The sequence below is a fragment of the Acipenser ruthenus genome, chromosome 19 (assembly GCF_902713425.1).
Source record: "Acipenser ruthenus chromosome 19, fAciRut3.2 maternal haplotype, whole genome shotgun sequence".
NCBI lineage: Eukaryota > Metazoa > Chordata > Actinopteri > Acipenseriformes > Acipenseridae > Acipenser > Acipenser ruthenus.
The window spans coordinates 1,682,422-1,694,726 of NC_081207.1; the positions used below are offsets into that span (position 1 = coordinate 1,682,422).

The 12,305-nt window shown below is 43.7% G+C and overlaps 2 protein-coding genes across 2 annotated transcripts; one reads left to right on the top strand and one right to left on the bottom strand.

Annotated features, from left to right (window-relative positions):
• Positions 1-618: 618 nt before the first annotated feature.
• LOC117424767 (coilin-like) lies at positions 619-4,259 on the bottom strand. Its single transcript, XM_034041467.3, has 7 exons — positions 3,924-4,259; positions 2,322-3,630; positions 1,787-1,876; positions 1,645-1,692; positions 1,477-1,546; positions 1,131-1,222; positions 619-837 (listed from the first exon to the last, which is right to left on the bottom strand). Exons 1-7 carry the CDS (start codon positions 4,175-4,177, stop codon positions 754-756), a joined length of 1,947 nt encoding a protein of 648 aa, XP_033897358.3. The 5' UTR covers positions 4,178-4,259; the 3' UTR covers positions 619-753.
• Positions 4,260-4,491: 232 nt separating this feature from the next.
• On the top strand, positions 4,492-12,217 carry LOC117424592 (retinoid-inducible serine carboxypeptidase-like). Its single transcript, XM_034041092.3, has 13 exons — positions 4,492-4,694; positions 5,742-5,881; positions 6,186-6,275; positions 6,712-6,867; positions 6,991-7,065; positions 7,369-7,441; positions 7,739-7,776; positions 8,212-8,340; positions 8,584-8,671; positions 9,152-9,265; positions 10,281-10,418; positions 10,860-11,023; positions 11,833-12,217. The coding sequence occupies exons 1-13, from the start codon at positions 4,640-4,642 to the stop codon at positions 11,893-11,895; spliced, it is 1,323 nt and encodes a 440-aa protein (XP_033896983.3). The 5' UTR covers positions 4,492-4,639; the 3' UTR covers positions 11,896-12,217.
• Positions 12,218-12,305: the final 88 nt, after the last annotated feature.

The following is a 12,305-nucleotide window of genomic DNA, read 5'->3' on the forward strand; positions in this document are numbered from 1 at the left end:
TCGTAGAGAATGATTTTTTTTTTTTAAAGCTAAGGTTATTTTGAGATCAGCAGATTGGATCAAAGCTTTTGAAGATGAGCTTACAATATGGTGAGCAGCTTTTACTGCGAGATCCTTTAAAAGGTTTTACTGGAGTACAGTTGTTCTGCACACAGATTTGTGTGCCTAAAACATCCAGCTGAACTATCATTAATAAAAGAAGAGTCTCCTCCACTTATGCAATGAAGAAAAGCCATGCCAACACAGAACTGCACTATTAATGAATTGAAATGAAGTATTAAAAGGATTGTTGCAAAGGTTACAGCAGGATGAAAAACACTTTCATACATCCCTATTGTGTATAGAGTGAAGCACTGCAACACTCCCCAGTGTGGAAACAATAACTTATTCAAGAATCATTGACTGGGAAATGAATGCTTCCGTTTGTTTCTTCTTTCCTGTGGAATAGCTCTATGACCCGTCATTACTGGCAATCCTGACCTGCGTGGTAAAGAGAAAACACCTCCAGTTTAACTAATCTGACTCATGGCTGCCCACACACTCCCTCCAAACTACAGCCCAGTGACTAACTGCATTGACTTCTCAAGCTCTAGAAATGAAGTGGATGCACAGACCAGATACAAAAAAAGGAACTTTTATTTATGAAACATTTTTACAGCATTAAAATGAAATATTTAAACAAAACATTAAATGTATATAGACATCTTGAGGCATTTCACAGTTGGTTCCAGAAACACACAGCGAGAACGAAAGTCAGCCAGTCTCTCCAGCTGCAGGCAGACTAGCAGGTTCAATAATCAGTCGAGGTTCAATAAGAGAATCCCATCTCTCCGTCACCTGAAAGAGTAACCCACAACGCTGGATAGATGTACCGGCTGGGCAACTTCACACTCTAGAGTTCAAATAGCAGTACTGTTGGAATACCTCAGTGTCATGGTACGTGTGGTAGAGAATCTGCAGGGGATCTGGTATCAGTTACTGGATAGAGGTCTGACTTCAGTGTCAAATGAATAGTTTAAGCACATCCTATTATAATAACGTACAATTAGGACGCCCTGCCTAGGAGTCTAGTTTAATGACAAGGGCCTCTTTGCATCTCAAAGGCTCAATCTGATCACTTTCTCGCTTACCCTCTTGGAGCCTCTTGAGACAGCGTACTCGATTTCTCTCGCCCCATCTGGAGTGTGGTACACCAGATCAAACTTCCCTGGCTCTTTACAAACTGAAAAAGTGAAAATAAAATGTAAATTAAATAAACTGCACAATATGGTCACCCACAGCTTAAACAAACACCAGTAAACTTGCAAGGGAAGATCTTTGGGAGCCATCCGGTACAGTGATATATTGACTGTAATATGTTGGAACAGAGGGAGGTCCACCTGCTGCACCTTTTGCTTGGTCCTGGCCAGACATGTTTGGTGCAGATACTGTATCCAATATGTTTAGGTTTCAAGTTCATGCAAAACGAAGTCCTACCAGCGTCACAGGACAGGATCTCCAGCTCCACTTGATTGGTGTGGGGGATGTAGTGAATAATCTTTCCTTCCTGCAAGAGAGACGCGAGGGAGTGTAGGGCTTATTTCACAAATATTAAGGAAGGAGTGTCAATGACCAAGACGACACACATCAGGCTTGACAACTTACCTTGTATTCAGACACTTCTGGCGTGTAGTTTTCTGTTAATTCTAGCAGCTAGTTAGAAAAACAAAACAGATGGAGTTTAGGGTTATTAATAAAGTCACAACTTCAATTCCACAATGATCAGCGGGGAGTCCAATTTGTGTACCTTGAAAGCGATTTTCTGTCCTATCTGTGAAGGAGCGGTGAGCAGAGGACAGGAGCAGTAATCTTTTTTGGAGGCTGCTTCTGCAGGATACTGAATGAAGAAAGAACAAAGTCAGACACAAACAGTCACAATGATGTTTAATTTGGAGAGGCGTGCTCATTGTACACAAATGACCGGTCATCACTCTTGCAACACAGGGAAGCTGCTTGCTCATAACCTTGAATCCTTTAAACAAAATGCCCCCCCTGACAGTTCATGGTTGGACACTCAGCTCCGTGTCCCTGCACAGAGTCCTGGGTTTCACAACCCCCACCAGTTGAGGTGTATTACTGAAGTGCTTTGGGGTAATTCCACTCATTTTAAAATGTCTAGATATCACCCAACATGAAGAGAAAGGTCAAATTGGGCATTTTTCTCAAGCTCATATGTCAGGCACAATGAGCTGCATCATCAACCACAAAACAGGAAATACCCCCTGCGCAGGAATGACCCTTCCCTTAATGAAAAATGGTACATCTGCATAAGAATCCCATACCTGCAACATCACAGACGTGTTCGATGCTTTCTCAGCGAAGTGCTGCTTCTTCTGTTGCTGCTGACTTCCATTGTAATCATAAGAGAAGCACTGTCCCGTGGCCCCTCTTGCCCTGCCTCCTCTCAGCCCCCGTCCCACAGAACCTCTCCATGGGAACCTGCCATCCCCTCGCCCCAAACCCCTCCCCTCCCCGAGCGGGGACCCCCTTCCCACCCCCAGAGGGGTCTCCCTGCCCCTGCCATTGCCAGTCACAGCCCTGTTCAGTCCTGAAACCGTCTGGGGCTTCTTGATCACAAACTCGTCCTCAGAGCTGCTGTCAGAGCTGGGGGTCTCAGCCTGGGCAGGAGCACTGCTTCTCTCCACTGCAGGGGCAGGAGTCTCTTTGGCTGGTAGTGACGCAGACGACACAAGCCCTGCCTTTGCCACCTCTCTCTGCTCCGAACTGTCCGCCTCGCTGCTGGACTCCGACGACGAAGCAGCCCTGTCAGTCACTGGTTTTGATGGGACAGATGCATTCGTGATCACTGGTTTGGATGGGACAGGCGCTCGTTTAGCAGAACCACCCCCGCTTGCAGTGGCTGGTTTGGGCTGGACTCTGGCACTCTGTGGAGTCTTGCTCTGCTCTTTCTTAGAAGCTGGTTGATCCTCGCTGCTGTCGCTATCTGTGCTGCTGGAGTGCAAGGACGAAGCAGCCCTAGCAGTCACTGGTTTTGATGGGACAGATGCATTCGTGATCACTGGTTTGGATGGGACAGGCGCTCGTTTAGCAGAACCGCCTCCACTTGCAGTGGCTGGTTTGGGCTGGACTCTGGCACTCTGTGGAGTCTTGCTCTGCTCTTTCTTAGAAGCCGGTTGATCCTCGCTGCTGTCGCTGTCTGTGCTGCTGGAGTGCGAGGACGCCGGGGCTGGTCTGTTCCCGGAGGGTTTCTTACCTGCAGCAGCAGCTAGTTTGGAGGACGGAGCGGCAGAGCTCTTAACAGAGCTGCTGCTGGGCTTCTTCCCATCCCTGCTGCCTGTATCTGCAGCGGACGTCTTTTCCTTTTGCCCCGTCTTTTTTCTCCGGCTGTGCTCCTCCTCTGTGGATTCCTCCCTCGTCTTTCTCTTCTTCTCGGCCCGGTGCTCCCCCTCTTCGGGCTGTGCTGTCAGATTGGGGGTCTCCCTGCTACTCTTTTTCTTCTTGCTCTTCTTGGTGTGATCTCTCTCTGAGGGCACGTCCTCAACAGACCTGCGCCTCTTCTGCCCCTTGCAGGGAGAGGGCTCGCTGGGCTCAGTGCCATTCAGTGCAGGCAGAAAACCTTCAGCTTTCACCCTGAGGAACAGAAACAGGGATGTTGTATGATCAAGTGGAGGTTAAAAAACATGCTAGGATGAAATAGGACTCCTATTGCATAGCAGTTTCACTCGTTCCACGTTTTACTAAGCTTGATTAGCCACAGTGTAGAGGTAACAAGCTCAGGTGTGTCTTGTTAAACACATAACAAAACCAGGAGTGGATACAAAGACTTCTCTTTAGAACGTTTGTTTTTGTTCACATTTTAAATACAGAAAAGTGCGTGCAGTATAAAAAGCTATATATTTACCCACACGGGTTAAGGGGCTCACCTGATGCTGTCGTTATCTCTAATGACGTAGATGCTCTCGTTGGGCGGTAGGAAGCAGTCTTCAATGAAGAGGTCTAGAGCTGTTCTGCGGCTGAAATCAAACTTGTCTCTGATGATACTCGCCAGATCGGTGACCACTCTACACTTATTCAGGTCGATGTACAGCCAGCACATGCGGCAGCCTGGCGTCCCCGGGGGAGGGTAGTCAAAGTGAAGTCTAACTCGCACAGCATTGCTGAAGCTGGGGGCTGCCATGTTTCCTACACCCACGCAACACCAACGACTCTAACCCGGTGAGAACCTGCAGATCTGTTTTATAATGTTGTAACTGGCTGCTAGTGCTACTGCCTTCTAGAGGACACATTGCAGAGCGCACACTGAGTCCTGTTGTTTGTATGTCCATGCACGGGGAGGTATTAAAAAAGACTCTCTTCTAGTCTTTATATGGGGACATATCGCAGACTCAAATAGCCTCATAGAGGATGACATTTCTTCCCCATAAAGTCTTTTGAGTGCTAACTGTTGAGAATTAAAGGCACATGTGTGTTATGATAGGTTAAAAGCGACTGAGGGCGTTTTGTTGAAATATCGCGTTTCCAGCGAGGAGCATGATTTCCTATGGAGTTAACTTCATGGCAAACCGGCTCTGAGAGCTAACGTGAAAGATCAGCTGATCGGGAGTCATGTGATCAAACCTCACATCAGTGTCGCGCAATAATGGGGAGCTTGAAGTTAGCTGCGGGTTTGCTGCTTATCCTTACCCTTGGTGCAGGTTTGTGAAAACAAATAATTCAAATATATAATAAGTTATTCCTCAAAAGTTTTGTTGCAAACTTTCAAAATATTTAAATCAACCCAACCACTCCCTCCCTTACTGTGGTCAGCTGTTTGATTACTGTAGAATCGAATGATTGGACATTGCCTATATTTTTATGATTATTGATAAGTTTAATTGTTATTATTTGCTAAAATCTGTATCAACATAAAAAAAGACAGTGCATAATGATGTTCGATGTATTAATTTAGACTCGAGGGACCGAAGCAGCTTCAAACGCAATTGTTAAGTCATTTTTTTATATTATAACAAGTTGAAATACTGTACAACATTTCTGTAAGAGACGCAAGAGTTCTCAATTCTCTTAACGGCCAAAAAGCTCTATGTCGGCGGTTTCATTTGTAAAATAAAAGCGAAACTAAAACCAGTTATTGAAATCCGATACAAGATGTTATGTTTTATTTTAGCAGAGTCTGTGACAGTGTAAGTGTTGTTTGTGTGTATTTGACATACGGAGCGGTCTGTTGTTACCAAAACTGTGAGAACTTCATTGCAGTGCGTTTTCAACAACCGCAGACGCACAGATTGAGGAAATGGGTGTTGGACAGTCATGCGATTCTCCTTTTCGGGTATTTTTTTCCAGCGATTATCAATAGCATTAAACACTTAAATCATGAATTCATAAAGACACATTTTCAACTGGATTTATTTCTTTTGAGTGTCTTCGAAACCAGAGTGTCGACTTTCACTTCATTTTGTTTCTCTCGACCTGTTTAAGAGGTAATGGCAAGTGCCCACACCACAAAGGAACTTGGCGCCTCATGTGACTATTCAATAATTAGCTTTTGTTTGGCCCGTTTTACTCTGTTGATCAACCTGGAAACAATAGGTCTTATAAGATGCATCATAACCATAGAGAAAAAGTGGGCCCCCCAGAAAACAGCGTAACCAATCGCAATCCAGGAGCAATTCTGTTGCGTGGGTCCCTGGGCTGTGGGTCTGAGAACCCCGTGGGTATTAAGAACGTTGCCCTTTTCTCCTCAGGAGCTGCACCAGTGACCGAGTCTAAGGAGACCTGGGGTTATGTGAATGTTCGCGATGGGGCTCACATGTTCTGGTGGCTGTACTATGCAAACAACCCCACCAAGAACTTCACACAGCTGCCCCTGGTCATGTGGCTGCAGGTGAGAAGGAATCAGGAATGCGCTGGTAATACTTCTGACTTAAACTTAGTGTTAACTCTGTGAAACAAGCCTATATTTTTACTTGCATAGAATGACATGTCTTCATTTATAAACTGCAGGGATGGGATTGCATAGCAGTTTCACCCATTCCAGGTTTTACCACGAGCTTGATTAGCCACGGTGTACAGGTACAAACTCAGGGGTGTCTTATTCAGCTCGCAGTAACACCAGGAATGGATTACACTGCAATGGGAGTCTCGTTTCCATGCCTGGACTGTAGATTCTGTCTTTCTTTTGTTGTCAGGGAGGGCCAGGTGGTTCTAGTTGTGGCTTTGGAAACTTTGAAGAAATCGGCCCACTAGACAGAGACCTCAAGCCAAGGAATACAACCTGGGTAAGTTTGGTTTCACTTTATTAAGAACCTTTAACTTTTGTCGGACCTGGGTTTTGATTGATAGCTGTGCAGTTTTAACTCTGAGTGTTCCAGCTCAGTGAAATTCATTCAGCTCCAAGGGTGATGTTTTCCAGCCGAGCTGCACTGTGTGCTGAATAGCTGTGGATTAGAGGGAGGTAATATTCTGCAGTTTGGGGACACATACCGTGAGCCTGGTTAACCACAGACTGGAAACCCATTGAACTTTCCCAGGTAAATTGGAAGTAGAATAGAGTAAAACACCATAAAGAACCAATTGTAATCCTTCATAGAGATGTCTTAACTGTAACAAAATGAATTATAGTGGCGAATAAAGATTTTGCATCAATAAGTCAAAAAATGAATGCACCGAGGTGTAAAGCGACTCCTCTTCAGTGTCTCCGTGCCGTGCTTGCAGGTTCAAAGTGCCAGCGTGCTGTTTGTGGATAACCCCGTGGGCACGGGGTACAGCTACACCAGCGCCAGCGATGCCTTCGCCAAGGACCTCGCCACCGTCGCTTCAGATATGATGGGCCTCCTCAAACAGTTCTTCCAATCCAACCCAGAGTTCCAAGTAAGAATTCAAACACTGAACGTTCTGCAAGTTTCAGGGGGTTATTGTCTGAACAGAGCAATGCCTGTGTACAGCCTATGTAACCCTGATTACTTAGAAGTTGATGCGCTTTTCTCTTTACAGAGTGTTCCATTTTACATTTTCTCCGAGTCCTACGGAGGAAAAATGGCAGCAGCGATTGCCCTGAGCCTCAATGAGGTACGTGTGTTGTGATCGCTGTAGCGCCAGACAATATGAAAGAACAGTGGATTGTGCTGCTGCTGGATTCACAACACATTTCAAAGCGTGTGAAATCTATCATTACACTGTAGTCACTGTCTGTAATCCCACCTCACTAATCTGTTCTGTTAATCATAATCTCCTGTTCAATGAAATGAACAGGACTGTTCAACAGTGTTTCTGGGCATCTCATTAGGACTGCAGCACACGACACTGAAGAGAGAAATACAGGTGCCATTTATTAGTAATATGCCTGCATCTTTTTTTCTTTCTTTTTTCCAGGCTGTTCAAACGGGGTCGATAAAGTGTAATTTTGCTGGTGTTGCCCTTGGAGACTCCTGGATTTCCCCGCTAGGTGCGTCTCTCTCTCTCTCTCTCTCTCTCTCTCTCTTCCCTCGATTCTTTGACAATGCAGATTAGGTTCCAGTGCGTGCAAGTTCTGGCACGAATCAAAGACTGATTATCTTAATGTTATATCAACCCTGTTATACAAATGTTCCAACAAGAAGATTGAGTTTTCTAATCTTATATACTTCAAACAGTATATTTCAGATTTATCAGCATATATCTACCATACAAATAAAGCAATAAAGGATTCATTGAAATAAATAAGTCCTGTAGCAATCTGATTGTGTTTGCATTGCATTTGTAGATTCCGTACTCACCTGGGGCCCCTACCTGTACAGCACTGTAAGTACAGTCAATCTTCTTGCTCAATACAGCTAAGTTTCTCGTTGTGATGGTTGCGTGCTTTTCTGTGAATTAGACTTCAGTACAGTAAATGAAAGACAGTGCACATGCTGGCTGGTAAAGAGAGTTGATTATTCACTTCAAATAAAATGTCAAATGTTTGTAAAAAAATTAATTACATCGGTACTTAAGAACAAACAGTAAATCATTCAAACTTTTCAAAAGTTGAAAAACACCTAAAGATGCAATCAATTGAAGGCACTTTAAGTTCAGTTGTTTATTTCTCATTTTATAGTTGTTTTTTTAACCTTTTGAGTCATTTACACTTTGGAGTGAAAAGCTTCGACAATGAGACCCAGTGCCTAGATAACCACGCATGGACTCTGTCACTGTGGTGCATTTGTATCATTGATTCGAATGTCTCTGGACGTCCAGTCTCTGCTAGATGACCGAGGCCTGGCCGAGGTGACTGACGCTGCCAAGCGGGTTCAGGAAGCGGTGGAGCGACAGGATTTCGACACGGCCACGGAGCTGTGGTCCCTCGCGGAGAATGCTGTGGAGCAGGTACGGTAGACATGGCTGAGCTGTGGGGCTGTACAAGAGGCTAAACTCTGCATGCTTCTCCTTTTGATACTGCCTGCAAAGATATGGACTGCGGTTAGTGACCACTGAACTCCCTTCACAGTCACTTCTGAACCCAGCCGTGCAGTATTGAAAGGGTATGGAGGTGTAGTCTTGTATATAGTGTAATCGACTCTGAATGCTTATGCCGGAGGATGTTTCGCACTTTTTATTTCTGTATTCCAGAACACCAATGGGGTGAATTTTTATAACATACTCACTAAAGGCTCCGATGAGGGAAAGGGGAATTATGCAGCACAAAACGGTCACCTTGGTGAGTTCTGTTATTTCTTTCAAATAATTATTATTTTTTTATATTTTAAAATTTGCTTTCTGGCAATATTGGGTTTCATCTAAGACTGCAGTCTCCAATCAAGTTCTCTACACAGAGGTGGAAATAAGACTCCCATTGCATATCAGTTTGATCCATTCCTGGTTTTACTAAAGGTTTAACAAGACACCTGCACTTGTTACCAATACTGTGGCTAACCAAGCTTGTTGTAAACCCTGTAATGGGAGAAAGTGCTATGGAATTGGGAGTCTTATTTCCATCCCTGCTACATTTAGTGTAATGTTTTATAAATGAATCAAAGCTGCTTTATTTATTTATTTGCTTCAAAAGTTCTGCCTGAGATACAGTATCAGTATATGTTTTAATGAAGAAGCCTGATTTCAGTGGTGTGGAAAATAGCCACACGCTGTGTGCTGCGTTAGACTGAATGGATTTAAGCGATGCCTGGCCTCCAATCCACAGCCTCCCTGTACCAGCGCCACGTCAAGCCCCTGCACAGACAGACACTCGACCAGCTGATGAACGGGGAAATCAGGAAGAAACTCAAGATTATTCCTGACTCCGTCACATGGGGAGGTAAAAGGATTTTTTGTTTTATATATATTAACATTTTTATTTGACTATTTAATAACCATTCCATTGTTAACAAGTTCAAATAAATAATACAATAGTTAATGAGTATAAAAGACCGCAGGCCTTAATAACTATATATAGTTAATTGCTTATGTAGTTATGATGTTATTAACTAGCTGTTACATTGCAAAGCACATTTTGTTGAAATTGAAAGATGCCTAGTGGAGAAGTTTGATGTATCAGAAGACTATTTTTCAGTCAGCCACTAGGTGGTGGTATGGGTACATCTTGATGTCATGGGCTTGACCCATGACTGAGTGTGTCATAATGGACCTGAATGGCAGAGAATGAAATGCTTCAGGATGAAGTGCTAGGCCAGGCCTGTACCAGGAGGGTTACCATGGAAACTGGTCTGTAGTAGACCTGTGTGACTCAGGATCATTTCATAGCAGTGTGACCGTGTGACTGAGTGTGGGAGTAATTATTATTTGTTTATTTAGCAGACGCCTTTATCCAAGGCGACTTACAGAGACTAGGGTGTGTGAACTATGCATCAGCTGCAGAGTCACTTACAATTACGTCTTATCCGAAAGACGGAGCAAAAGGAGGTTAAGGTTCACACAGTGAGTCAGTGAGATTTGAACCGGGGACCTCCTGGTTACAAGACCTTTTTCTTTAACCACTTTAACCACAGCCTCCTAGCAATGTTCCTGTTGTCATGTCCCAGATTGTCGGCTGGCCCTGCCTTGAAACTCATGATTCATTTTCCACTTGTTTCACTGTCCCTCCCAGGCATAGCACTGGAGGGTGACAGAGCAGGGTTCTGCTGCGGATACAATACAGCGCACTACTGTGATTTAGAAAGCACTTTATTCTTGGGACTCTCCTCCAATAAAAAACAACTACTGTACAGTTTAACAGCACAGATATCAAAATCTCGCCAACTAGCTTTACATCCTATTAAAGTGGCATTGCAAACTGTGTTAGCTGTGTCTTCTGTTTTGTCTTTGCTGTTCAGGGCAGTCTGCAGAGGTTTTCTCCTCCATGTCTGGAGACTTCATGAAGCCGGTGATTGACATCGTGGACCAGCTTCTCACTGCCAAGGTGAACGTGACCGTGTACAATGGGCAGCTGGATCTCATTGTGGACACCATGGGTACGAAGACTCCCTGCTTTTCATTTTCTTATAAAACCTATTTGTATGGGCTCGCATTACTATACAGACAGATGGACATTTTGATCTATTCCCGGTTTTACTATGAGTTTAACACAGGGCTGGACAAAGTTTTCCCTTCCAGTTCTGGTCTTTGTTCCAACACTGTTCTAAATTGGTTAACTGAACCTATTAAACCTACATCCAAATCGTAAAGTAGTTCTCTAATTTGACCTGTTGAACGTGGAGTGGAATGGCCCTCCAGGACTGTGATTGGACACCCCTGGTTTAATAAGACACACTTGAGCTTGTTACCTGTACGCTGGGGCTGATCAAGCACACAGGAAAACCTGGAATGGAGTGAAACTGCTGTGCAGTAGGAGTTGTATTTCCATCCCTGCATTGGGGTGTTATTTGTCATCTGGTTTGTGTTTTCTCTGCCAGGCCAAGAGGTGTGGGTAAAGAAGCTGAAGTGGCCCGGGCTGGCATCGTTCAGCAAGATGAAGTGGACGCCTCTGTATGTGTCTGCTGACCAGAGTGACACCGCAGCATTCTACAAGAGCTACGAGAACTTTACCTTTTACTGGATTCTCAAAGCGGGGCACATGGTAAGGGAGACTGGCTCTGTATGCAGAGTTCAGGTAATGAAATGGAACAAACTGCTGCTGTGCTATCTACTGACGCAATGTTACCTCAGGACTAACTTCCTCTTACTTAAAACAGTGGAATATCTAGAAGTTGTCTTTCTGTGGTTAGGGGGTGAGGTTGAGTACATCCTATATAACTGGTGGCAGGCCTTTTAGGAAATGCGACAGCAATATGAACAGGGGCTTGTTTTAACAACATGAGCCAGCATGTTCAGGTTGTCTGTTGGGGTGCTGGCCTCGGTCATCTCTCTCCTGGAAATTTGGGTGAGCATCTTCAATTATTTCTTCCTTATTTTTTTAACTGCTGCCCACTCGAATAAACAAGACTTACAATTGACTTGACTGTCTGAAGCCTTTCCTGCAAAAAATTTAATTAAATAAAAAAGATCAATTGAAGCTGACCCAATGGGTGATCCCTGGTGTGTAGGCATGTGAATGAATGAATGATGATGTAGCTCATTCGCTAACACAGTTTATCGTAGCGTTTGGATGAACGCAGGTTTTTCATGTTCGGATAGTCTTTCAAGGTTTTAAACAAATATCTTTATATTTAGCTGCCAAACGAAAGTATAATTCGTACTGTATTGCAGTTAAACAAATGCACAGCTTTGCGTCTTCTCATTAACCATGTCATGCGTGGCGACATCATAGGGGGACGGATTAAAAAAAAAAAATTCTAGTCTTTATATGGGGACATATGGAAGACGCAAATGCTGGAAGACATTTTTCGTGCATGAAAAGGATAAAGAGATTTCTTTGTTTACCTCCAGATACCGTCGGACCAGGGGGACATGGCTTTGAAAATGCTGAGGATGGTGATGAAACTGGAGTGAGCTGCGAGACCAGACAGCCAGCTGGCAAACAAACAAACAAACAATCATGATTGATAATAAATACCCTTACAGTACCTGCACGAGCAATCAAACGTGAAGTGGTGGAAACTAGCCTGTTTTAAACTTGTTTACTGCTGTATGTCTGGGCTTGTTTTTTTAGTTAACACTTTTCTGGTTTGTGAAAGTAACAAAAATCAGGGATGCAAAACCAAAATGTAAAATCAGATAACACTTTTTTTTTTTCCTGTGATCATCTGTGTAAAACCTTTTAACATGTGTGTAAAAAAAAAAAAAAAATTAAATGAAAAGATTTTTTAAGAAATGGTTTGTTATATTTCTAGATATGTGTTGCATTGTGTTCTACCTTTTACTTCTTATCTGATTCAGTATATTTGTTTGTTTCTTTCTGT

What these genes read in the sequence shown, in the direction of transcription:
- LOC117424767 (XM_034041467.3), bottom strand. Translation starts at nt 4,177, where the DNA reads ATGGCAGCCCCCAGCTTCAGCAATGCTGTGCGAGTTAGACTTCACTTT. An exon ending in AGAGATAACGACAGCATCAG is followed by an intron (nt 3,631 to 3,923) that starts GTGAGCCCCTTA and finishes TCTGTTCCTCAG; the next exon opens with GGTGAAAGCTGAAGGTTTTC. An exon ending in GATCCTGTCCTGTGACGCTG is followed by an intron (nt 1,223 to 1,476) that starts GTAGGACTTCGT and finishes TCACTTTTTCAG; the next exon opens with TTTGTAAAGAGCCAGGGAAG.
- LOC117424592 (XM_034041092.3), top strand. Translation starts at nt 4,640, where the DNA reads ATGGGGAGCTTGAAGTTAGCTGCGGGTTTGCTGCTTATCCTTACCCTT. An exon ending in AATCCAACCCAGAGTTCCAA is followed by an intron (nt 6,868 to 6,990) that starts GTAAGAATTCAA and finishes TTCTCTTTACAG; the next exon opens with AGTGTTCCATTTTACATTTT. An exon ending in TCTCATTGTGGACACCATGG is followed by an intron (nt 10,419 to 10,859) that starts GTACGAAGACTC and finishes TTTCTCTGCCAG; the next exon opens with GCCAAGAGGTGTGGGTAAAG.